The sequence below is a fragment of the Bathycoccus prasinos genome (assembly GCF_002220235.1).
Source record: "Bathycoccus prasinos genomic : Chromosome_4".
Classification (NCBI taxonomy): domain Eukaryota; kingdom Viridiplantae; phylum Chlorophyta; class Mamiellophyceae; order Mamiellales; family Bathycoccaceae; genus Bathycoccus; species Bathycoccus prasinos.
The window spans coordinates 924,986-949,796 of record NC_024005.1 but is presented as its reverse complement, the minus strand read 5'-3'; the positions used below and the strand labels follow the sequence as shown (position 1 = coordinate 949,796).

Genomic DNA, 24,811 nt, shown 5'->3' with positions numbered 1-24,811 from the left:
CTCTTTTGTCTTCTTCTTTGTCTTCGTCTTCTTCTTCTCAACAACAACAACAAGAGTTGTACTTATTAGAGTATTAGTATGGAGAAAATGGCGGGAAAAGTTCGTCATTTTTTCATCTCCTCATTTTAATCAACAAAGAAAAGTGAAACGATGACGCTCTTCCCTCTTCTCTCGTCCTCCTCCTCCTCTCCGTGCGTCTCTCACAACAACAACTGTCGTTCTTCTTCTTCTTCTTCTTCTTCTTCTCGTTGTTTTTCCTCCAAATCATCGTTTTCAACTTTATCGCGAGGTAAAGGAGGAAAGATTCATCAGAATCACTATTCAACGATTGCAACACGAGCGACGAGGAGTAACGACAGCAACAACAACATTAACAACAATTCTAAATACATCGAGAAAGCGAAAGTGCAAGATTTATTGTCGAATTTGGAGCGATGGCTTCGAGAGAACGGGTCGGAGATGAACGAAAAGTGCGAGTTTGGGTTTAGCTCTATGATGGAAGAAGATAACACTTTGATGATTCGTAAAAACACGTGCGGTATTTTCAATCGTGGTAGTAAAAGTAGTAGTACAAGTAGTAGTAGGAGTAACATCAGCAGCGACGATAACACGAGTATTAAAAAGAACGAGTCGATCTTAAAAGTTGGCGATTCGGTGTGGATGACTGCGGAGAAAGCGAGAGAAGATGCGGACGGGAAGTGCGGGAAGATTTTAAAGCGTCTGGCGGCGCAAGGCGAAGCCGCGCCGGCGTGGGTGGAACTTTCCGTGTATTTGGTGTGCGAACTCGAGAAAGGCGAAAGTTCGTTTTACGCGCCGTATTTGAGTTATTTACGCGAAGCGACGGTGTTAGAGTCGCCGCTATTTTGGTCGACGGAGGACGTGAACGCAATCGCCGGGTCGCAACTCCTCGACGACGCGGCTGGGTACGATTCGTACGTTCGAGGCACGTACGAGTCGTTGAATTTAAGCAACGACGGTGTACCGGAGGATACGTTCTTGTGGGCGTTTGGAATTTTACGGTCTCGAGCGCAACAACCCATGCGAGACGGGTCGGAAGTTACCTTAGTTCCCGGGTTGGACATGTTAAACCACAAGGCGAGATATTCGGAGAACGATTTTGGGGTTGGCGGGAAGAAGAAAAAGCCAGATTGGCAAGTCTACGAGGCAGGTATGGACGACGGCGCGATGGGTTCACCCATGGCGGCGATTACAAACTTATTCGGCGGTGGTGGGAAGAAGGAGGACGCCAGGGGGAGCAGCGGTAGCGGTAAGAGTAGCGGCGCAAAAAGCGAGAATAACAACATCAAATTCGCCTCGTTTCGAGCGCAACAAGATACCATTCAACCGGGCGAGGAAATTTTTATGGATTACTACGCCTCCATCAACTTCGACGAGCGACCTTTGGATGGTAAAACCTGCGTCGATTACGGCTTCGTCGATCCCGTGGAACGAAACGGTGGCTACGAGTTACGAATAGGCATTCCAGAAAACGATCCAAACAGAGACGATAAAATCGACATTTGCGACGTGAGTCAACAAATCATAGGCGGCGGCGACGATCCAACCTTTTATTTAAAAGCGTACGAAGATCCAGATCCAAACTTGCGCGTTTTCAGCAGATTGTTGAACATCCAAGGCTCGGACGCGTTTTTGTTGGAAGCTTTGTTTCGAAACAACGCGTGGGAGTTGATTTCCGAACCCGTCTCGAAAGAGAACGAAACGCAAGCCTGCGAAACGATGATTGCGGGATGCAAAGACGCTCTGTTGCAATACGAAACGAGCATCGAACAAGACGAGGACATGTTATCGATCCAGGACATTTCCGACGAAAAGCTTCTCTCCATTCGCGTCTTGTTGGGCGAAAAAAAAGCGCTCAGAAACACGTTGCGATATTTCGAAACCATTCGCGCCTCTGTCGATCGCTTAGAGTATTACCAAGAGCGACGCTTGAGGCAGTTAAACTTGTTGGACGAGGACGGGAGTTCCACGTACGATCCATTCAACGATTTCATAGCTTAATATAATACTATAATACTCTACTATATTAATAATGATGCAAAAAAAAGAAGTTGTTCAATACGCGAGTTGAACGCGTGACCTTCTCGGTGTAAACGAGATGCTCTAACCACTAAGCTAATCGAACGAGACGATTCTCCTCAATTAGGGTTTACATTACTCTATATAAAAAAAACAAAAAAATAAAAATTTGAGCAACAAAGAAAAACAAGACACAAAAAACGCCATTCACAGAAGAGACTCTCTACTAATAATAAACAATGTTGTTGACGAACCCGATCGAGGAGGACGTGTTCGAACGAACCAACGAAAACGAGGACGAGGAGAAAGCGTGCGAAAAAGAACGAGCGAGGAGACGATTAGTATTGGAAGAATCGTCGTCGTCCTATGTGTCGTCTGAGCAGGCAAAAGTGGCGTTTGCTTTTCTCTCAAAATCCAAATCGTCGTCGTCGTTGGGAAGAAACACCGAAGAAGAAGAAGAAAAAGGCATCGAAACGATCGCGTTCTTCTCGAACAGCCGAGTGCCTCTGACGGTGTGCGAGGAGATTTTATCCTCGTTTAAGAGGGAAAACAAAAAGTTTGAGAAGATTGGCCACGTGAAAGTATCAGGCGTGAGCGAACGGAACGACTGTTTGAGCGACGATTTTGATGACGATGATGATTTTGACGACGAGAACACAAAACGAAACGAGACGTTCACGAGAACGTGCGACGTGTATTACCAGAGAGAAACGAAGATCGCTCTCGTGAAGTGTACGTACGACGTTCCCGTGGAAAATGCGACGAGATGGGCGGAAACAGTTTTAAAGAGTCTCTTTCCAGACGACGACGATGAAGGAAGGATGCGTAGTCGTCAAACATCGCCGCTACGAAAGGCGTTCGTCGTCACGTCGTTCGTTTCCTCGTACGCCGACGATACGGACGCGGATGAAAACGGTTTCGGTGATAGCGCTCGTTTTGCCGTGCAATACGTAGGGAACGAGGCGTACACTACTTATTCGAATACAAAAACACGTAAAAATAGCACAAATAAGAAACCTTTATCGGTAGGCCGGGCCGTCGTCGGCGCCGGGGCGGCGTTGTTCAACCGCTTGAACCAGATGGCAAACGACGGCAAAAGCGCCGAGAGGACGAGAACAAAAATAGCCTTGCTCACATGCCCGGACGAGCGTTCGTTTTCGGGAACCGCGGACGATATCATCGACGTTCGCGCTTTGAAAAACATCGTGGATGTTTTACGAGAAGATTTTGACGACGACGAGAATACAGAGGAGAAGGACGAATGGAGCGAGCTCTTACGGTCGGTGGACGAAACCGCGTTGAACGAATGGGCGAGAAAAGGCGGTCGTCATCGTAATCGACACCATCTTCAGCGCGACGCGACGAATTCTTCCATCTCGTTCGTCGCCGACGATAACTTGTTTTCTTAATAATAATAATAATAATAATACTAGTATATATATATATAGTAGAGAGAGGTACTACTAGCGAATGCGAATGAACTTAAATAAACATACATCCGCACACATACTTACACTTGACAAACAACGGGAAGAGAGCGCCGTCAAAAGTCGTCAAAAGTCGAGGACATCACATAATAAAAAAAATGTCATCAACAGCGACGATATTCGCAGCAATGAAGACGACGACGACGATTCAATCCTCTTTTAAACGACCTTGTCGTCCTCGCTCGCTGTTATTATCATCAAAAGGAAGCGAGAAAACTTCTTCCTCCGTCGTCGTCTTCAAAGGTCAAATTCGTCGTCAACATCGGATAATAAAAGGTCGACATTCTGTTCTTCGTTCTTCTTCTTCTTCTTCGTCCTCCTCCTCCTCTTCCGAGGAAAAAAAGAAGACGACGACGATGAAAACGACGACGACGAAAATAATGCTCATCAAGAAAATGATCGTCGCCCCAGCGATGATGTTCGTCTTTTCCGCCACTTTCGGGGGGTTTCTTGGGTTTACTGAAAATGGGTTTTTTGTTCCGTCTGCTGCGTGTGCTGCTGCTTCTCCTTCTGCGAAAGGCGAACGGAAAGAACCAACGAACACGGCCGTTCGCGAGTTACGCAAACAGTCGAAAAAAGCGGTGAAATGTTCTTTAGATGTGGCGAAATCGACCATCGATACGATCGATCGGAAAATCAACGAACCGTGGAACTTGGAAGATGTATGGGCGATATTCGCGTTGAGGTTGGTTATAAAACGAAGACGGGAGATGTTTTTATGGTTTGAAAAACAAAGGATGAAAGCGTTCGGAGGAAGAGGAGAGGATTCAAAAAGAGAGAAAGTAATCGAGCAGTTAGAAAGCGCGGACGTTTTGGATTCACCGTATCGAGAAACGTTCGCGCATTGGATTGGGAAACCGCTCGGCGCTTTAATGTTTTTGTGGATCACCGGGTACGTTTTCGACGTGACGTGTGAATTCGTGGACGCGATGTATGTAAATTTTGCGGTTCCCGAGAACGTGGCCGCGGGTTTTGATCGAGGGACGTATATTTTTACCGCTGGGCTTATCGTATCGATGTGGTTATCAAAGTACGGCAGCCAATTGTTGACGAAAATGTTCCCGGATAGTTCGGCGCAAACCGAGGAAGGGAAGAAGTTAATTTTGGTTCGATTTGCCACCATGATCACGTTACTCGCCACGTTTGCGGCTACTCTGGTCACTTTTGGCTTACCTGCCTCGTTTTTATTCTCTTTCGGTGGTCTCGGAGGTTTAGCCTTTGGTTTAGCCGCCAAAGATTTCATCGCGAATTTAATCGGCGGCGTCATCATCGCCGTCACGTCGCCGTTTAGCGAAGGCGATAAGATCGTCTTGTTGGCGTCTGGTGGTAAGTTTAGAGGATCAGATTCACCAAAAATCAGTGAATATAGCGTCGAGAAGATTGGCTGGTACTCGACGTTGTTAATGCCGAGAGATAAGAAACCAACGATCGTACCAAATGGCTTCTTCTTAGGCAACGCGACCATCAACCATTCTCGAGCGACGCATCGATTCGTTCGAGCGGCGTTTGAAATTCGATACGAAGACGTCGGCCAGGCGACTCAAATCAAAGAAGGCATTAATGAATTTTTGGCTAAACATCCACACGTGGATGTTAAGGCTGGATCCAAATCACTGATCACAAACTTAGGCTCGGCAAAGTTGGAGATGGAAGTACGAGCGTTCATCCCGATGGCGGAAGGTGGTGACGCGTATTACGATTTGCGACAAGACGTGTGCCTTGAAGTTTGCCGACTTCTGGAGAAGTACGCACCAAAGAGTGCAGGCACGACTCCCTTGCTTTTGTCGCAAGACGGCTCGTTCGATGGTCGCATTTTATCTTCGTGAAAAACAAATCGCTTTTGCGCTTTTGTGCGTATATAAACGCGGCGTGTTATAACTATTCTTTTTTTGTATGTATTTCCTCTTTAATCATCATTATTTAATCATACGTAGTACTACTTAGTAGTACTCGTTTACAGCATTTTCACAAAGTTCTTTAAAATAATATTACACACACACATACACAGTCACACACGCACTCTATCACTTCTATTTCTTTTCTTCTTCTTTGCTTTTTTTATGTACAGTAATAATCTGTAGTAAAAATTGCTTTCTGCCTTTCGTCTTCCTACACGTCTATGTTTCCGACTTTGGTTAAAAATTGCAAAACTTCGTCGGTATCTCTCAACGAATAACTCGCTTTCGTTTGCTTGGGAACTTTGGTCACCACGATCCCGACGCCGTCGCCTTGCGTCTCGTCGTCGCTGAGTTTCCGTAAAACCTCAAACGCGTCTTCATCCGTCACGTCGTCGCCTAAATACATGGAAATGACATCTTTTCGATCGTTCAATTTCAAAGCTTCCAACAAATAAGACAAAGCTTTCCCTTTATCCCAGTCGACTTTTGGTTTCACTTCCCACACTTTCTTCCCGGAATGTTTCCGCAACTTGTCTTTATTTTGCGCTACGATTTCATCTACCGCTTTTTCCACCTCTGCTTCGTCCTCTTCGTTTTCGCATTGGCGATAATGCGCGCTCACGCAAAACACGTTGGTCTCCACAACCGCGCCTTTTATTGAATCTAACTTTTTCTTCAACGTCTCAAACACGTTCTGCATGACATCCTCTGCCCACAAGCACGGCTTATAATCGATATCTGGCGAGCCTTTCGGACCGGCTATATCTAACCCATGCGATCCCGCGTAATACAACTCGTCCAACTTTACAAAATCGTACACCTTCTCTCTCGCTCGTCCGGAAACGATCGCCGTCGGAAACTTCTTCGCCACCGTTTGCACCGCTCGCCTCGTCTCTTCTGACATGAACGCTTTTTCCGGCTGAGATACAATCGGCGATAACGTCCCGTCGTAATCCAAAAAAACCACCAACTGTTTCCCTTCCGATTTCAGTTGTTTCTTCAATTTCGCGATCAAACTGTTATTCTGATTCGTTCGTTGTTTTTCTTCTTCTTCTCTTCCCTCGATGCCATCGTTCTCGTCATCATCATCATTGAGCAACAAAGCGCTCGGGTGGTGTTTCGTCAACCACTCCTCCTCGGTTTTCCAGTACGTCGGCGTCGTCGCTCGATCGCCCATTTCTTTCAGGGAAAGATCCTCGTACGAGTTTCGATGCGACATTATTTCTTCTTCTTCTTCTTCTTTGTATCTCTTCTGTTTGATTCCGTTTTCTCTTTTAAACTTCTTCAATTCTGTCTATTGGAACGTCCAAATCCAAATCGCGCGCGCTCTTAAGACTTCTTTTTCCTCCTTCTCTCTTTGCGCTCGTTTCAAAAAGAGATCTGTGTTTGTTCTCTTCCGGTGTGGTGACGATCTCGTCGTTTGTGATCGTGTTTTTATATACTCTCGTTGTTTCTCTTGTTGTGTGTAATGCGCGTTCTCTCGCCAAAAGTTGTTTTGTGGCGGAATGTGTTGACGAGCAAACAAACGGCGTCGTGTCGAGCTCTCAGCAAAGTTATAACTGTCTCTTTTCCTCTCTTTTCTTCTCTCCTTTTTCCTCTTTTTTCCTCCTTGTTGTTTGTGAAAAAGCAGTTTCCTCCCTTTTTGTGTTGTTGTTGGCTTCTGTTAAACCCTGATTCAAGAGCACAGAGGGAAAATCAAGATTTGTTGTTCTATTGGATTTTTTGTCACCACGAACCATCTCTTTCTTTTTTGCGAACGAACGAAAAACTACCCAAAACATCAATTCATCATCGGCCCCTTCTTTTCATCGATTCGTCATATATAAACGCACCCAATACACACACTTACAAAATGGCCCTTTCGATGCAATCCGCTTTAGCTGGCAAGCAAATTACCGTAAACAAGGTTTCCTCCAAACGGTACGTGCATTTGATCTTCGCGTGATGGAGTTACGCGTTGAATTACGATTGTCCTTTTTTTTTGTTTTATACAGTACGCTCTTCTTCTTTGGGCGAGATTGAAGAGGGAAAATCGATGATGGCATCCTCCTCTCGATGTTTGTATACTCACACTCACCTCTCTTGTCTTAATGCTCTTCGTCGTCATCAAAACAACACAACAGTTCGGTCAACAAGACGGTCGTCCAAGCGTCCAACTTGTCGGAAAAGCTCTCCAAGGCGGCCGTCACTGCGGCCACCACCGCCGCGTTGTTCGCATCGGTACGTTTCTTTTTTCTTTGCTCTTTTGGTCTCGTTTTACGAAGGGTGGTTTTAAACAACGGGGATAAAAAAACACTTCGCGCTTTTGAAGAAGAAGAAGAAGAGGTTCTCTCTCTCTCTCTCTCTCTTCGTCGTCGTTACATCGTGCGCGCGCCTTAAAAGTCTCTCGAGGCACTCCTCCTCCTCTTCCTTTTGAGAGACCACGGGGGAAGAAGAAGAAAAAACGATGAGATGATGAGAGAGATTTGAGCGCGATCCGAGACGAGAGAAGGAAGGAGGGAAAAAGCTTCGGAAAAATCGTATCTCTTCTCGCTTCGCTCTAATCTCAAAATTTTTTTGGCCAAAAAGATCTCAAAAGAAGAGGAGGAGAATTTTTTTTTGAGAGCGTTTTTGAAACAACAACACAACAATCTGAAAGAAATGTCATTTTTAAAAATAAGAGAACTGACCTTTTTTCCCTTTTTCTCCCTTCTTTCTTCTCAAAACTTGATTTTAAAAACGAAAATATAATACTACTAACAGTCTGCGCAAGCGGTCACGTACGATGAGTTGCAAGGCTTGACGTATTTGCAAGTCAAAGGTACCGGTTTGGCGAACACGTGCCCGGTTGTCGAAAGCGGCTCCGGCCCGAAGGCGTTGAAGGCTGGCGACTACAAGTTTGACAAGTTTTGCGTCGAACCGACTTCGTTTACGGTGAAGGAAGAAAAGGCGGACGGTTCCACCGAGTTTGCCAAGACGAAGTTGATGACTCGTTTGACCTACACTTTGGACGCCATGTCTGGCGACTTCAAGGTTGGCTCTGACGGTTCGGTCAACGTCGTCGAGAAGGACGGCATCGACTACGCGCCGACCACGGTCCAATTGGCTGGGGGCGAACGTGTTCCGTTCTTGTTCACCTTGAAGGAGTTGCAAGCGAAGGGTAACACCTCCCAATTCGGCGGTGACTTCGTTGTCGCTTCGTACAGAGGTTCGTCCTTCCTTGACCCGAAGGGTAGAGGTGGCTCCACTGGTTACGATAACGCCGTCGCGTTGCCGGCCAGATCTGACGCCGATGACTTACAAAAGGAAAACAACAAGAACGTCGCCGCGTTGAAGGGTAGTGCCGTCTTCAACGTCGCGAAGTACGACGAAACTACTGGGGAGATTGCCGGCGTGTTTGAATCCATCCAACCGTCTGACACTGATTTGGGCTCCAAGGCGCCGAAGGATGTCAAGATCACCGGTTTGTGGTACATGCAATTGCAATAAGCGGCGTGTGCGTCTTTTGTAGAAAAAGAAAAACAGAGAGAAAAAATGGAGAGAGAGAGGGTGTGAGAACATTGATTTGAGAGAGTGAGAGAGTGAGAGAACTTAAGCTGAGCGTACGCACAAGTGTGTGGTTTTAATATATAAAATTAAATAGCAATTATATTTACACAACAATCAACAAAACGAGAAGAAGAGGAGACCGAGATGTGCCAACGACGCCATCCCGGCGCCGCTCGATACAGCGCAGAAGAGCAAACTCGTTATTATTATCGTCATACTTTTCTTCTTCTTCTTCTTCTTCTTTCCCTCCGCATGATTGGAATGATATACTAAAATCGTTCCTACCGCGGTGCAAAAAGCAACCCCCGAATCTATCGCAGACCACACCCCGCCCGGTAAGTTCCCATCTTTTACTTTCGTCACGAACGCGGGTAAAAGTAAGAAAGAAGCCCAAACAGAGGCGCAACACGAGTGCACGAGTGTATTTTCATCAGTACTAGTACCAAAAGTGCACTTGAAAACGATCATGTACGCGTGCACGAGCGCCGGAGCGACAGCCGCTAACGCCGCGGAAATCGATACGTGCGTCGACACCGACATTCGTCGCAGAAAATCAAGCTTTGTTGAAGCGGTATTCTTTCTCGATAACGCGAGCATCTTGCAAAAAAGCAGGTGTAAACTCTTAGCCATGCCGTAACCGCAGACTAAAACAACGCTCGTTGCAAAAAGAACGTACATTTCTAATCGTAAAGCTCGCATCTCTTTCGCGCCGATTGCAAAGTTTTCACTCAAAGCCGAGAGCACGTAGAGCGAGGAAAATGCAAGACCCGAAAATGCCATCGACGACGACGGGCCCGACGAGAACAAAACGTGCCAAGATATTGCAGCAGACGCAACGTTCGGTGTTCTCGCGACGAGGATGGGTGCAAACGTGTACCATCCTCGAGTATTTCTATCGGTATTGATATCGTCTACTCCAGAAAAAAATCCATCGATGAAGACGCCGTGGTTGTCTTTTTTCTTCAAAGTCGAAGACGCGTCTTCAAAGCCATGCCAACCCAAATGCGGCGGAATATCAACGTGTATATTCTTTATGTATTGAGAAATATCACCTACTCCTTCATTTCCACCTGCTTTTGCCACGCGATGTAATGCGACCGCGAGCGATAAAATCACTTGCTTGCACCAGCATATCGCGAGATGATCGCAGGACGTTCGCGTCGATACGGTCTTCACTCTTTCGCTATTCCTATTCCTATTATTACCACTATTATTATTACTATCATTCAAAGAGAGAACAAGCGAAGCGTCCACTCCGGAAACTTGCCAATCGCGCATCCCCCCACTCACGGACATCACGGACATCAACTCCTTCTTCCCTTCGCCAGTCGTCATCTTCTTCGATGTTCTTTTCCGCCACGCGTGATTGGCGAAACTCGAAAGCGCAAACGCTCCGGGATGGTACGCGTGCGGCGTTGCCAGAGTCGTCACGTGCACGTGCTCTATTCTTCTTCCGTTAAAATCACTTTTATTCACTATCACTTGCTCTGCTGCATACTTCGCGACTAACCCGCCCATGGAGTGCCCGACCACGATAACGTTCTTCAAATATTTTCCACCGCCGTCATCGTCGTCGTCGTCGTCTTCATAGCTTTCAAAAATCTTCCTCCCAAAATACTCCTCTAACACCCATCTCGTTGTTTCAACTTGCCGTTCCATCGCATCCGCGTCGAACGCCGAGAACTCTTCCTTGAAATCCATCGCGTACCATTCAATCTTTGTCTTTTTTGCCTTCGTTTCTTCACTCGAAGAAGAAGAAGAAGAAGAAGAAGACAAATAGTATTTCCCGAGCGCGTGCGTCGAGTGCGCGAGCGAGCGCACCTGCGCGTAATCGCCGCCGTTTCCCGGTATGAACAAAGCCAGCACAGTTTTTGTTCCTTCCATAAAAGCGTTTTTGTTCTTTCCACCGTTCTCCGAAATGTCGTCCATCTCCTCGTATCGGATGAGATCATACTTTCGCCCTTTTCCTTTCTCAAAGAATCCAACACCACTTTCGCTCAAATCAATTTTCGAATATCCGGGACGCATGTACGTCATCTGACACTCGTTTTCGCTGAAATAAATCGCTCGCATCCAAGAAAAGAGGAGGACGAGGAGTGCGAGGAGAACGCACGCGCATTTCAAAACGAAAGAGAAGAAGAACAAGGAGTAGTGATAGTTGTTGTTGTTTTTCTTCTTCAAATTTGCGTTTCGTCGATGTTGTTCGTTAAAAGAAGTTTTGCGTTTCATCGTTTATTATGTACCCCGACGACGATTCAGAAAACGACATTTAATACATCCTCGCGACGACGATTTCATCATCATCGCGTTAAAAAGTTTCGCTCTTCGTTTCTTTTTGGTGTGGTGCATAAAGTTTGCCGAAAAGCAAAGTTGGTCGTTTGTTATTGAAGAATTCGTTTTGTCTTCTTCAGTACACCACAATTCATATTTTGCAGCTCTTTATTAATATTCATCGCGCGTATCTCTTCTATAAACATTTCTAAAATGACTAAATACTATTTCTCGGCGTCGACAACCTCGTCGACACCCGTCGCCCCCTTTTTCTCCGCGTTCCTCCTCTTTTCCATCATCATCACTTTTTGCTCTTCCTTCTTCTTTTGTCTCAACTGTTTCTTTCTTTCTCTCTCTTTCTCTCTCTTTTCGTTTTCTTCTTTTCTTTTCATCGCTTGTTGTTTCGCCTCTTCGCCTCCTAACCCGTCGAGTAACTCTTTTTGCGTCAAGAAACGACCTCCCGGGCCTCGTATCCGTCGTCGCGCGTGATTGTGTCGGCTTTCGTGCATGTACGGTTTCCTTTTCTCTTCACCCGTGCCGTTCTTCTTACCTCCGGTTGGTGAGAATACCGCCCCGATCTTGTTATATTTCAGTTCGTGTTTCGCTCGCGCCGCTCTTCGCCTGAGAATAGCTTCGTACTGTTTCGCATTCACGTACACTGGAGGAGCAGCAGCGGCTGCCGCAGCTGCAGCAGCCGCCATGACGAGATGTTGTTGTTGTTGTTGTTCTTGATGATGCTCTTGCGCCTGATTGTTAGTATCGTTGGCTACGAGAAGCGCAGTCGGTTGTAAAAGATATTGTTGCGCAACAAGCGGTACGTTCGGCGGCGGCGGCGGCTGCATCGAAGGCATTTGATACTGTGCTTGAAACGACGACGACGGATGATGATTATACAAGGTTGCCGTAGCCGCCGCTGCTGCTACCATTCCGTCTACTCCGCCATTCATCGCGCTCGTCGTCTGCGCGTGACTTTCTTCCATGCGACGACGTTTTACCATTTCTTCTTCATCTTCTTCTTCCCTTTGTCGTTCGGTCGTCTCGTCGTCGTCGGTATCCTCGTCATCCACGTCTTCCACGCTCTCTTTCATCTCGAGTAAACTCTCCTCGCTTCCCTTCTTCTTCGTCTTTGTCTTTGTCTTCTCGTTCGTATTCTTCCTTTGCAGTCGAGATTCATTATCTTTTTTTATTTCCAATCGTTTCTCGATGTCGTCGTACGCGCTGTACGCGTAGGCCTGCGCGAACGCAGCAGCGTTTAAGACGATGTTTTTCCCACTCTCCTCAAAATCCGCGTTATTTTCGACGATACTATGACCACCAACATTGGTGGTAGTATTACTACTCTTATTATTCATCTCCTCGGCAGCACGAGTCATCAGAAAAGCGTATCTCGTCTCGCTCCCAAAAATATCTACCTGAGTCGTTTACGCGCACCCAAAGAACAACAAACCCCAAAATCGAAAGAGAGAAGGTTCAAAACGAACAACAACAGAAGAGATGAGTATTCTGACCACCGAGACGAACGCTTGTTTTCTTCTTCGTCAAGGTAAAGGTGATTCTTCAATGAATGACGAATTTAAGGAAGTTTATTAATACGAGTCAGAGAAAAGAAGAGTTTGGTTGGCGTTTACTTGAAGGGATTTTGGAAATGTATCTGTTTAGGGTTTATGATTTTTTCTGCTCATAAAAGGTGGGTGCGCTTCTTGCCTTCTTTCCTCTCGTTCTGCTACCAGTCAGTGCGTGTAACAACACACGTCGTCCTTTAAACAACAACAACGACGGACGACTTTTAAAGAGCGCTTTCGTTTCTTTCCAACAAAAGAGACTCGTCGTCATCCTTTAGAAGAATCAAAGAGTATTAAAAGGTTTCTTTCTTCTTTTGGTCTACTATTGGTCGTAAAATAAGAAAAACAATCTTCGCGTAATAAAAAGATGTTGCGGCGAAACGCTCGGTTACGGAAAGAATTCGTCTACAGGAAATCTTTAGAAGGGAAAGAGCGCTTGTTATACGAGAAGAAGAGGAAAATACGAGAGTGCTTGGAGGAAGGGAAACCGATCCCAACTGAGCTGAAAAGAGAGGAAGAACAGTTAAGAAAAGAGGTGGAATTAGAAGATATAAACACGAGAGAGTATGGAAACTTGGAAAAAGGCGTCAACGACGACGAGTATAAAAACGCACCAGAGGCGAAAATCTTACTGACGACGTCGAGAGACGCGAGCAGTCGATTGCTTCAGTTTTGTAAAGAACTGAAACTTCTGTTCCCGACCTCGTCGAGAATCAACCGCGGTTCGCAAATCTTACCCGATCTCGTGGAACTGGGAAAAACGAGCGAGTTTACCGACGTCGTCATCGTCCACGAACACCGAGGCGAACCGGACGGTTTAGTCGTTTCGCACTTACCGTTTGGTCCTACCGCGTATTTTGGCATTTCCGACGCGGTCATGCGACACGACGTAAAAGATGCAAACTTACCGAAAGTTTCCGAACAGTTCCCGCACATCATATGCGAAAACTTCACCTCGGAATTAGGCAAACGAACCGCGAATATCTTGCGACACTTATTCCCGAGACCGAAGGAAAAATCAAAACGCGTGGTCACTTTCGCCAACTCGGTCGATTTCATCTCCGTCCGTCATCACACCTACGACATGCCGAAAGGCCCAAAATCCTTACACTTGAACGAAATCGGTCCGAGATTTGAGTTACGATTGTACCAGCTGAAGTTAGGGACGGTCGACCAAGACGACGCCGACATCGAGTGGTCCTTGAGACCGTTCATGCGAAGCGCGAAGAAAAGACGATTGTGAAAATAATTATTAGAAAGAGAGAGAGAGAGAAAATAGAGAGGACATATAGAGGAAATACTAGATGGAAAGAAAATTGTACTTTTATTAAAAACGTGGTGGTATATTTGCTGATATTCGCCGATCGATAACGAGAACGTTATTATAATGCTTGCTTTTTTGCTCTCGTCGTTACTAGTAGGAGTCCTCGAGAGCTTTTTGCACTAAAATTTTGAAGCATTTTTTTTCGTTTGAATTTGATTTGACTGCATTATTCTTCTCTCGATTGATTGATTGATTGATTGAAAAGAACACAGCACATAATATACTGTTTGTTTGTTTAAGAGGAGTGTTGTTGTTGTTGTTGTTGTTGTTGTTGTTGTCGTTGAGAGAAGACTATTGAAGCAGTAGCGCTTTAGTAGACTCTTCTCGTTTTCGTTCGTTGCATTCGATCTGAATAAAGAAGAAGAAGAGTAAAACGACTCGCATACTAAAATGGCGACTGGTGGGGAAACGACGACGACGATTAAAACGACCGCGCAAGAAACGGACGCTTTACGAGGCATCGAACGCATCGGCGCGCACTCGCACATACGCGGTCTGGGATTAGACGACGCGTTAGACGCGAAGAATGTTTCGCAAGGGATGGTTGGTCAAGAAGACGCGCGTAAAGCGTGCGGCGTTATTCTGTCCATGATTAAAAGCGGGACGATCGCTGGGAGAGGCGTTCTGTTAGCCGGTCAGCCGGGGACGGGGAAGACGGCGTTAGCGATGGGGATCGCGAAGAGCTTGTTAGATTCAGATTACGGGGTGAACGGAGAAGGAGCCGGGGGGAGCAGGAAAGCGAGTTTAAGAGGCCAAGATAAAAGTAGCAACAATATAAACGCGGAAAGTAACGAAGAAACGCCGTTCGCGATGATGGCGGGATCGGAGATTTTTAGCACAGAAATTTCAAAAACGGAAGCGTTGAGACAGGCGTTTAGGAAAGCGATTGGGGTGAGGATACGGGAGGAAACGGAAATTATCGAAGGTGAAGTCGTGGAGATTGAGATTGACCGACCGACGGCGGGGAACGTCGCGCCGAAAGTTGGAAAGTTGACTTTGAAAACGACCGATATGGAGACGGTGTACGATTTAGGAACGAAGATGATCGAATCGATCAACAAAGAGAAAGTCACCAGTGGTGACGTGATCACCATCGATAAGAGCACGGGAAGAGTGCAAAAGTTAGGACGTTCGTTCGCGCGATCGCGCGATTACGACGCGACTGGACCGACGACAAAGTTTGTTTCCTGCCCGGAAGGCGAGTTGCAAAAACGACAAGAGATTGTGCACACGGTGACTTTACACGAAATCGACGTCATCAATTCGCACACGCAAGGTTTCATGGCGTTGTTCTCCGGCGATACCGGTGAAATTCGCGACGAAGTGCGAGAACAAATCGACGAGAAAGTCGCCGAGTGGCGAGAGGAAGGCAAGGCGGAAATCATACCGGGCGTTTTGTTCATCGACGAAGTGCACATGTTAGACGTGGAATGCTTTTCGTTTTTGAATCGAGCGTTGGAAAATGATTTATCTCCCGTGTTAGTCGTGGCTACGAACAGAGGCATCACGAAAATCCGAGGCACAAACTACCGATCCCCTCACGGCATCCCGATCGACTTGTTAGATCGCCTCTTAATCATCCAAACGAAACCGTACACGGAAAAAGAGATGAAATTAATAGTCAACATCCGGTGCGAAGAAGAAGACGTGAACATGTCCGAAGACGCGAAAGATTTGCTCACAAAAATCGGTTCGGAAACCAGTTTACGATACGCCATTCAACTCATCTCCGCGTCCTCTTTGGTCGCCAACAAGCGGAAATCCGCCAAAGTCGAAACCGACGACGTCTCCAAAGCGTACAACTTATTCATCGACGTCAAACGAAGCACGAAGTTCATGATGGAATACAGCTCGCAATACGTGTACAACGAAGCCAACGAAACGGACATGGAAACTTAAAACTTAAAGAGATTTTAAATACTACTACTACTACTACTACTACTAATGAACATAAAGCCAACAACAAAAAGTGACGTTAACTCATCACGAACGTATTTGCACTAAAACCCTAAACACGTCGAACGCGAGGTCTTCTTTCCCAGCAGACTTTTCTTCATAATCACTTCTCAACTGCGCGTTTTAAAAACGAACAGATATATTCCGCCAATAAAGGTTAGATAGAACAACTTTCTTAACTGCAGTGCACACTCGTAAGACTGCGGCTCCCAGGCGATTGATTATTAAAAGCAAAAAGAACAAAGGTACGTTGTTGTTCGTAAATTCTGATCTCCTTCTAGGGCTTCTTTTTGCCTCATCCTCTTGAACTCTTTTCTTCTTCGTCTTCTTTGTCTTCTTCTTCTTCTTAGGAGGAGGACGACGACGTAAACAACGACTCGTGTTTTTGTTGCGTTAGGTGTGCTGACAATCATTCTCTCTCTCTCTTTCTCTTCCGACAATATCATCATCAATATCGTCATCATATTATTGGATAAAAATACTCCTCTGTCTGCTTTTATTACACACAGAAAATAATACTAAGAAAAAATGGTGAACCAAGCGTACCTGGATAAAAGAAAGTACGGCGAACGCGTGTACGAGTTGCTGGACAACTATGACTCTGCGTTACTCGTGCACTGCGACAACGTCGGCTCGAAACAGTTCATGGACATTCGCACGGCGTTGAGACCAAACTCGGTCGTCTTGATGGGGAAGAACACGCTGATGAGAAAGATCATCGGCAACTATTGCGACGAGAAGGGCAACAACGATTGGATGGTGTTGCACGACTTGTTGATTGGCAACGTCGGCGTTATCTTCACGAAAGAGGACGTCAAGGAAGTCAAGACGAAGGTTTCTGAGTTTGTCGTCCCGGCGCCCGCGAAGGTTGGCTCTACGGCGACGTGCGACGTGACCATCCCGGCGGGCGTGACCCCGTTGGAACCGTCCCAAACCGGCTTTTTCCAATTGTTGAACATCGCGACGAAGATTAACAAAGGGGCGATCGAGATTTTGTCTGATGTTACCGTCGTTACAAAAGGCGAACGCGTCGGTTCCTCCGCGGCTGCTTTGTTGGGTAAGATGAAAATCACGCCGTTTGAATACGGTTTAGTCGTCAAGCACATTTACGACAAGGGCTCCATGTACCCGGCGGCGGTTTTGGACATCACCGACGAGCAGTTGGCGGCTAAGTTTGCCGCGGGTGTCTCCAACATCGCCTCCATCTCTTTGGCGACCAAGTACCCGACTTTGGCCGCGGTGCCGCACTACATCGTCAACTCGTACAAGAACGTGTTGGCCATCTCCATCGGCACCGAGTACACCTTCGAATTGGCGCAAAAAGTCAAGGACTATCTCGCCGACCCGAGCGCGTTCCAAAGCGCCGGCGGCGGTGGCGGTGGCGGTGGCGGTGGCGATAAGCCAGCCGCGGCCGCGGCTGCCCCGGTCGAAGAAGAAGAAGAAGAAGAAGACATGGGCTTTGACTTGTTCGATTAAAAAAAAGAAACATTCGATCTCAGAGTTGACCTTCTCGAACAACGGGACGACGATTCAGACGACGACTCGAGATGATGACCTTTTAAAGAAAGTTTTCTTCGCTCATCATCAATTCAATTCATAGCTTATTAATACTAATAATCTAGCAGTATATATACTACATACAACGCGTATCTTTAAAAATGTTGCTTTCCTCCTCTGTTTTTATCAAAAGTTTGATGTGTTGAGATCTCTTTTATATAGGAGCAAAAAATTAAGGACAAAAGCGCCATAACTTCCTCCGTCTGGTTCGAACGAACGAACGAACAAAAGACAACAACAACGTGTTAAAGAAAGCGTTTAAATAACTTCTTCGTAAAGTTAACGAATAATAATACTAAGAAGAGTAGTAACAACGTCGTTTACAACAATTTAAAACGACGACATACGAGATTAATGGAGGAAACACCAGTCGATTTTTTATCGATCCCGGTGTCCACGGGAACGACTATTTTAGCGTGCGCGTATCGCACCGGCGTCGTCCTCGCCGCCGATTCCCGAACGTCCACGGGCGCGTACGTCGCCAACCGAGCGAGCGATAAAATCACGCAGATATGCGACAACGTGTGGATGTGTCGATCCGGGTCCGCCGCGGACACGCAAAACGTCGCCGCGTACGTGAAACGAATGGTTGAGGAACACGCGATGGAACGAAACGGAACCGGTTTTCGCGAGAACGAGTCAAACGATCGCGCGATGATGGTGGACGTTCGCGTAGTGGCGAAACTGACGCAGAAAATAGCGTACGAGAACAAAGAGAAGTTACAAGCCGGGATGATCATCGCCGGGTGGGATCGAGTGAGAGGACCGCAGGTGTACGGAATTCCTTTGGGCGGGTCCATGTTGGAAGCGCCGTTTAGCGTCAGCGGATCCGGTTCGGCGTATATTTACGGGTATTTAGACAACACGTATAAAGAGAACATGGAAAGAGAGGAGTGCGAGAAGTGGATGACGGAGGCGATTTCATTGGCGATTGCGAGAGATGCGAGTTCTGGAGGGGTTATTAGATTGGTCACCATACACGAGAACGGGTGCGAGAAGCAATGCGTGTTGCCGAAAGATCACAAGGTGTGCGACGGCGAGTTGGAGCAAGTAGCGACGACCACCACCGCTATGGTTTAAAAATAGATACGAGGATAAAAGAAGTAGCGTGTTTTGAGTGTGTGTGTGTTTTGTGTGTGTGTTATATGTAGTAGTTATTATTATTAGAGAGCAATTTAATAAACGCGTTTCATCGGAGGAATGACGTCCATTTCTTTATCTAAGGTGTAGTGATGCACGGGTCGGTAATCGATTTTCACGCTGTCGTCTTTTTCCTCGATGTACCCGAGCGTGTGTTTCATCCACGTATCGTCCAATCTATCCGGGAAATCCTCTCTGGCGTGCGCGCCTCTCGATTCTTTCCTTTGTTCGGCGCCGTGCATGGTAATTCTCGCGTTCGGCATCAAGTTGTGCAACTCCAACGCTTCGACTAAATCCGTGTTCCAAACTAAACTCTTATCGGTGACATGTAAACTTTCCATCTCTTTCGCGACTTGGTCGATTTTCATGCACCCTTCGGCTAACGTTTCTTGCGTTCTAAACACCGCCGCGTCGTCTTGCATGACTCGCTGCATGCGTTTTCTTAACTCACTCGTCGATTTATTGTTTTGAGCGCCTTTATCGTTGTATCGAATATCGTTTAATCGTTTCACGCTTTGCTCGCCGTTCAGTTCGTTCTTCAAAGGTTTATGTTTTTGACCGGGTTTCAAACCGGATTCTTTCACCGTGTTCGCGCACGCGCGGCCAAAGACGACGATATCCAACAACGAGTTCGCGCCTAATCGGTTGGCGCCGTGGACAGAAGCGCACGCGGCTTCGCCGGCGGCCAATAAACCTGGGACGACTCGATCCGGATCGCTTCCGTCCTTGGCCGGCGCGACGACTTCGCCTTTATAATTCGTCGGGATACCTCCCATGTTATAATGTACAGTTGGAATGACGGGAATTGGCTCTTTGGTCACGTCTACGCCGGCAAAAATAGCCGCGGTTTCGGAAATACCCGGCAATCGTTCCGCTAACAATTCCGGCGGTAAATGGTTCAAGTGCAAGTAAATGTGATCCTTCTCTTTCCCGACGCCTCGTCCTTCTCTAATTTCCATCGTCATCGATCTCGAGACGACGTCTCTGGACGCTAAATCCTTCGCCGACGGCGCGTATCGTTCCATGAATCTTTCACCTTCGCTGTTTCTTAAAATACCGCCTTCACCTCTGGAACCTTCGGTAATTAAACACCCGGCGCCGTAGATACCCGTCGGGTGAAACTGCACAAACTCCAAATCTTGCAACGGCAACCCAGCCCTGGCAGCCATGGCGTTCCCGTCTCCCGTGCACGTGTGCGCGCTCGTCGCCGAGAAGTAGGCTCGTCCATACCCACCGGTCGCTAAAATCGTCTTGTGCGACCTAAACCTGTGCAAAGTACCATCTTCCAAACACATCGCCAAAACGCCGACGCACGCGCCTTGTTCGTCCATGATTAAATCGAGCGCGAAATACTCCACGAAAAACTGCGTCTCGTGTCGCAACGCTTGCCCGTATAGCGTGTGCAACATCGCGTGCCCAGTTCTATCTGCCGCGCACGCGCACCTGTACGCCTGACCGCCTTTCCCGTACTCCAAACTTTGTCCTCCAAACGCTCTTTGGTAAATCTTCCCTTCCTCCGTTCTCGAAAACGGCAATCCGTATCGTTCCAACTCTCTCACCGCTTCCGGCGCTTCTCTGCACATGTACTGAATAGCATCTTGGTCCCCTAACCAATCCGCACCTTTCACGGTATCGTACGCGTGCCATCTCCAATCGTCTTCGGACATGTTCCCGAGCGCCGCGTTGATCCCGCCTTGCGCCGCCACCGTGTGCGATCGCGTCGGGAAGAGTTTCGTAACGCACGCGGTTTTGTACCCGTGTTCGGATAAGCCGATGGCCGCGCGTAAACCCGCACCGCCAGCGCCGACGACCACGGCGTCGTACTCGTGGTCGATGATTTCGTACTCTTTGCCAAACGGTTGATTCACTCCGTTATTTTTAGCATTGGACGACGAAAACGCTCTTTTACTTCCACCTCTCGAAGAGGTCGTTGAAACGAATTCGTTTTGTAACGAATTTCGCCGCCCAACAAGAAATGATGTCGTCGTCGTCGATGTCGCGATGCCTCTTCTTCTTCTTCCAAAAGTATTTGAGAATTGAGCAGATTTGGCAGAAGTCGCTGCGCCGCGTTTTTGTTCTTCGTGTTTGTGTGCCGATGATGCTAAGAGGTGTCGACGACGATGACGATGAAGCGTTTTGATCACGTCATCGACGACGACACTTTTTCCCCGAACACCATTCGTGATGGGAGTATTCCTATTGAAAAATGACGGGGAACACGACGACGATAAAAATGATTTGGAGGAAAGAGAAGAAGTCGTACGAGCAGATGATGACGACGCAGAGGAGGTTTCCCTTAAGATGAGTGTCTTCTCGATCTCGCGTTTTAACGACTGTGTTACACCGTGATGAGATCGTCTCATCCTTTCTTCTAAAATTCGTCTTAAAAGTGTTGTTGTTGAATACAAAAAAAGCAACCAACAGAGAGAAGAAATTTTGACGTCTTCACCTCGTTTTTTAGGGTTTTGAATGAGACCCTAAACAACACAAAAAAAACGAAACAACAGAACTCTGAATAGAAAGAAGAGAAGACAAAGAAGAGAACTCGTTAGTACTACGAGTACCCACGAATACCATCAGAGAAGAAAGAGCGGCTTTGAAGGCTTTATAATTAGCGTTATTAAAAAGTCACATCTGATACGAATACTACTTCTCGCGAAAGACGAGTGATAACACTCTTTGAAAAGAGAGACCTTTCTCTGATCGTTCTTCTTCTTCGTTGTTTTCTTTTCTTCATACATTCGATTGGAGAAAAAAGTGGTGTTGTGTGGCGGCTTCCTCTTCGCGTCGCGTGTTGAAAGCAAAAAACGATGATGATGAAGAAGAAGAAAGATGACGACGAAAACGACGATGATGAGAATAAAAACGCAAAAAAAACGACCACAGAGAGAACACAACAACAGAAGACTTTTACGACGAAAGAGTTCGAGGGGTACTCGAAGATATGGCACGAAGCCGCGAAGAGTTTATCATCGAAAGAGATGATGATGATGAAAACAAATCACGATGAGAAGAAGCAAAAGAAGAAGAAGAAAAAAGAAGAAGACGAAGACGAAGAAGAGGAAAATTTCTCGAAACTTTTGCTTTCAAAAGAACTCGTCGCCAAAGAAGCGATAAAAGAGAGAGAAAAGCAAAACGAGAAGATAAAGTCGAGGAAAAGTGGAGATGGGTTTCAGAATTTAGTTCGATCTACGGGGACCGCGTCCGATAAGATTGCGAGCAACACGATCGCGGTGCAAGACGACGCGGCGGCGAACTTGAAACAGTTGGAAAGTTTGTTGGAGCTGTGCGAGAAAGCGAGACTGAAAGGCGGGAAAAGAGGCGCCGCGCAAGCCATACAAGCGTTGGAGGAGCTTTTTAAATCAGCTTTGTTGCCTTCAGATAGGAAACTGAAGTACTTCGCGGACCAAAATTTAAAAGACAGCGATAAGTTTCCTCACGAACGCAAACGGTTGATGTATTGGTACGTGGAGGATTACATCAAACGATGTTACCACCGGTTCGTGCAATCGTTAGAGGCTCTGTCGAAAGACCCTTTAGTTATTTTAAAAGAGAAATCTATGAAGTGCGCGTTTGGTTTGTTGGTGAATAAACCGGAAGCGGAGTTACAGTTGTTGAGATTGTTGACGAACAAATTAGGCGATCCGCAAAGGAAGATGGCCTCAAACGCGAGCCATCTTTTGTTAGAGGTGACGGTGAAACACCCGATGATGAAATCAATCGTCGCGAGAGAGGTGGAACAGTTCATGTTTCGACGGGGCGTCAGTTTGAAAGCGCAGTATTACGGCGCGGTTTTGTTAAACCAAATGCCGCTGTCGCACAAAGGCGAAGGGCCGAAACTCGCCAAGCAGTTGGTGGAGACGTATTTCAGTTTGTTTCAGTTTTTGTACGACAAGTCGAGGTATACCACCGAAAATAGCAACAATAACGACGGAGATAGAAAAGAAGATAGCAACGACAGTCCCGCCGCGAACGGTGGGAAAAAGAAAAGGTTTCATCCGAAAGGCGGACGAGGAGGTGGAGGAGGTCGAGGAAGAGGTCGAGGAAGAGGTAAAAAAGGCGCCGCGACGCCAACGACTTCGAACTCTGCAAACGAACAGATCGGTTCCGGCGTCGACGCACGAGTCGTTTCCGCGCTTTTAACTGGCATCAACCGCGCGTTCCCGTACGTCGCTCAATCTGAAAGAGAATCCATGGTTGAGAAAATCGCCCCGGCGCTTTTCACCACGGCGCACTCGCCGAATTTAGCCGCCTCGATTCAAGCGTTGACGTTGATTTTTCAACTGCACTCGTCAAAGAAATCTTCCCCGATTACAGATCGGTATTATCGAGCGTTGTACGAGGTGTGCAATCATCCGCAAGTGCCTAAAGCGGCGCACGCCGCGCCGTTTTTGTCCCTCGTGTTTAAATCTCTGAAAGCGGATAACAATAACAACAACAACAACAACAACAAAAGCGGAGACATAGAAAAGCACAAGAAACAACAACACGATGATGATAACGACGACGACGACGACGACGACGACAAAAAAGATAAAACTAAAAGTAATGAACGCATTGCCCGATCGTTAGCCATCGTAAAGCGTTTGTTGCAAGTTGCCATGCACGCGCCGGCGACGTTCGCGTGCGGTTCTTTGATGGCGACGTCTGAGTTTTTCCGTATTCGTCCCGCGCATTGGAAGATGGTTCAAAAAGAGGAAGGGATGATTAAGAAAAGTGTGCCGAACGGCGTTTCATCGCGAGGAGAAGATAGCGAAAGCGAAAGTGAAGGAGACAACAACGATGATGAGGAGGGAAAAGAAAACATGAAGGAAAGCAAGCACGGCGGCAAAACTTCAAACTCTTCGTCGTACGATCCGTACAAGCGCGAACCGCTCTACGCCAACGCGCATCTCACGTGTCTGTGGGAACTCACCGCGTTAGCCTCGAACGTCCACCCATCCGTCGCCGCGATGGCTAAAAGCTTACTAAACGGCGACGAAGTTTCCTACGACGGTGATCCGTTGACGGAAATGACTTTAATGTCCTTCCTTGATAAATGGCTGATGAAGAAAGTTGGAAGTAAAATCGCGAAGAAGGCGAAGAGTAGCGTCTTTGATACGTCCGCTGCTATCGCGCAATCCTCGTTCGTTCCTGGCACTTTAGAGTTTGCGGCGATGAAGGAAAGCGAAGTTGACCCGTCGGAAATTTTCTTCCACAGGTATTACTCGGTGAAACAGAGCGAAAAGTTGGTAAAGTTGAAATTGAAGGAGAAGAAAGACGACGACGACGACGGAAGCGAGAGCGAAGAAGAGGAAAGCGATAGCGACGAAGGTAAGAAAAAGAAGAGCGATTTCGGTCACAGCGAAAGTGACGACGATTCGGACTCTGATGAAGAGAACGTCGAAGATGAAGATTCTGAGTCAGAGTCTGATTCTAAAGACGCTCGGAAAAAGATTATGAAAGATTTCGCCGCGGAGGACGACGACGACGACACCGACGAAGACGACATCGTCGCCAGAGCTGAAAACAAAGAAGAGAAAATTGACACGGATAAGTTCAACTACGATGCGCTCGCTGCTGCTTACGGTGAAAAACCAGGGTATTTGCTTTCAAAGAAGAAACGAAAGGCGTCGAGAGATGAATACGAAGATTTCATCAAAGAAGAAGAAGAAGAAGAAGAGGAAGAAGAAGAGGAAGAAGAGTCCGACGACGATGAGGATGAACTGAAAGGCATGCTTCTAGATAAGAGCGATGATGACGACGAATTCAGCGGCGGTGACGACGATGTGTTTGCCAGCGCGGAGGATTACGAGGAGAAGATTGAGAGCGATTTCACGAAGAACGTTCCCGTCGATCCAGAATATTTTTCCTCCGCCGAGAAGAAGCAAAAGAAGAGAAGAAAAAGCAAGTGATTTTATGTACCGCACATACGTAGGTGGTAGCACCCAAATAGATTTGATATTATCGCAGCAGAGCTTCATGGAATAGTACACATCAATTTCTAACTGCGGTCGTCTTTTCTCTCTCTCTTATTTTCTCTATGATTCAAAAATAACAGCTCTCTCTCCT

General features: G+C 46.8%; 13 protein-coding genes and 1 non-coding gene across 14 annotated transcripts; 9 read left to right on the top strand and 5 right to left on the bottom strand.

Moving 5' to 3' along the window:
* Positions 1-150: 150 nt before the first annotated feature.
* Bathy04g04850 (predicted protein) lies at positions 151-2,019 on the top strand (the record flags this gene model as incomplete). The annotated part of the gene is made up of 1 exon (XM_007513645.1): positions 151-2,019. One exon carries the CDS (start codon positions 151-153, stop codon positions 2,017-2,019), a length of 1,869 nt encoding a protein of 622 aa, XP_007513707.1.
* Positions 2,020-2,070: 51 nt separating this feature from the next.
* Positions 2,071-2,143, bottom strand: tRNA_Val_TAC. The gene has a single exon. It is a non-coding gene; the product is annotated as a tRNA-Val (tRNA).
* A 133-nt stretch (positions 2,144-2,276) lies between these two features.
* Bathy04g04840 (unknown protein) lies at positions 2,277-3,446 on the top strand (the record flags this gene model as incomplete). Its single annotated transcript, XM_007513778.1, has 1 exon — positions 2,277-3,446. One exon carries the CDS (start codon positions 2,277-2,279, stop codon positions 3,444-3,446), a length of 1,170 nt encoding a protein of 389 aa, XP_007513840.1.
* Positions 3,447-3,652: 206 nt separating this feature from the next.
* On the top strand, positions 3,653-5,350 carry Bathy04g04830 (small conductance mechanosensitive ion channel family; the record flags this gene model as incomplete). The annotated part of the gene is made up of 1 exon (XM_007513724.1): positions 3,653-5,350. The coding sequence occupies one exon, from the start codon at positions 3,653-3,655 to the stop codon at positions 5,348-5,350; it is 1,698 nt and encodes a 565-aa protein (XP_007513786.1).
* Positions 5,351-5,633: 283 nt separating this feature from the next.
* Positions 5,634-6,641, bottom strand: Bathy04g04820 (predicted protein; the record flags this gene model as incomplete). Its single annotated transcript, XM_007513605.1, has 1 exon — positions 5,634-6,641. The coding sequence occupies one exon, from the start codon at positions 6,639-6,641 to the stop codon at positions 5,634-5,636; it is 1,008 nt and encodes a 335-aa protein (XP_007513667.1).
* A 633-nt stretch (positions 6,642-7,274) lies between these two features.
* Positions 7,275-8,890, top strand: Bathy04g04810 (predicted protein; the record flags this gene model as incomplete). Its single annotated transcript, XM_007513553.1, has 3 exons — positions 7,275-7,342; positions 7,546-7,747; positions 8,165-8,890. The coding sequence occupies 3 exons, from the start codon at positions 7,275-7,277 to the stop codon at positions 8,888-8,890; spliced, it is 996 nt and encodes a 331-aa protein (XP_007513615.1).
* Positions 8,891-9,064: 174 nt separating this feature from the next.
* Positions 9,065-11,179, bottom strand: Bathy04g04800 (GPI inositol deacylase of the ER that negatively regulates COPII vesicle formation; the record flags this gene model as incomplete). The annotated part of the gene is made up of 1 exon (XM_007513575.1): positions 9,065-11,179. The coding sequence occupies one exon, from the start codon at positions 11,177-11,179 to the stop codon at positions 9,065-9,067; it is 2,115 nt and encodes a 704-aa protein (XP_007513637.1).
* Positions 11,180-11,445: 266 nt separating this feature from the next.
* Positions 11,446-12,573, bottom strand: Bathy04g04790 (Hap2-like protein; the record flags this gene model as incomplete). Its single annotated transcript, XM_007513419.1, has 1 exon — positions 11,446-12,573. The coding sequence occupies one exon, from the start codon at positions 12,571-12,573 to the stop codon at positions 11,446-11,448; it is 1,128 nt and encodes a 375-aa protein (XP_007513481.1).
* Positions 12,574-13,150: 577 nt separating this feature from the next.
* On the top strand, positions 13,151-14,026 carry Bathy04g04780 (predicted protein; the record flags this gene model as incomplete). Its single annotated transcript, XM_007513426.1, has 1 exon — positions 13,151-14,026. One exon carries the CDS (start codon positions 13,151-13,153, stop codon positions 14,024-14,026), a length of 876 nt encoding a protein of 291 aa, XP_007513488.1.
* A 471-nt stretch (positions 14,027-14,497) lies between these two features.
* Positions 14,498-16,006, top strand: Bathy04g04770 (ruvB-like 2; the record flags this gene model as incomplete). The annotated part of the gene is made up of 1 exon (XM_007513348.1): positions 14,498-16,006. The coding sequence occupies one exon, from the start codon at positions 14,498-14,500 to the stop codon at positions 16,004-16,006; it is 1,509 nt and encodes a 502-aa protein (XP_007513410.1).
* A 585-nt stretch (positions 16,007-16,591) lies between these two features.
* On the top strand, positions 16,592-17,539 carry Bathy04g04760 (60S acidic ribosomal protein P0; the record flags this gene model as incomplete). Its single annotated transcript, XM_007513454.1, has 1 exon — positions 16,592-17,539. One exon carries the CDS (start codon positions 16,592-16,594, stop codon positions 17,537-17,539), a length of 948 nt encoding a protein of 315 aa, XP_007513516.1.
* A 435-nt stretch (positions 17,540-17,974) lies between these two features.
* Positions 17,975-18,700, top strand: Bathy04g04750 (predicted protein; the record flags this gene model as incomplete). Its single annotated transcript, XM_007513676.1, has 1 exon — positions 17,975-18,700. One exon carries the CDS (start codon positions 17,975-17,977, stop codon positions 18,698-18,700), a length of 726 nt encoding a protein of 241 aa, XP_007513738.1.
* A 95-nt stretch (positions 18,701-18,795) lies between these two features.
* Positions 18,796-21,123, bottom strand: Bathy04g04740 (succinate dehydrogenase flavoprotein subunit; the record flags this gene model as incomplete). The annotated part of the gene is made up of 1 exon (XM_007513669.1): positions 18,796-21,123. One exon carries the CDS (start codon positions 21,121-21,123, stop codon positions 18,796-18,798), a length of 2,328 nt encoding a protein of 775 aa, XP_007513731.1.
* A 453-nt stretch (positions 21,124-21,576) lies between these two features.
* Positions 21,577-24,654, top strand: Bathy04g04730 (predicted protein; the record flags this gene model as incomplete). Its single annotated transcript, XM_007513558.1, has 1 exon — positions 21,577-24,654. The coding sequence occupies one exon, from the start codon at positions 21,577-21,579 to the stop codon at positions 24,652-24,654; it is 3,078 nt and encodes a 1,025-aa protein (XP_007513620.1).
* Between the last annotated feature and the right edge of the window lie 157 nt (positions 24,655-24,811).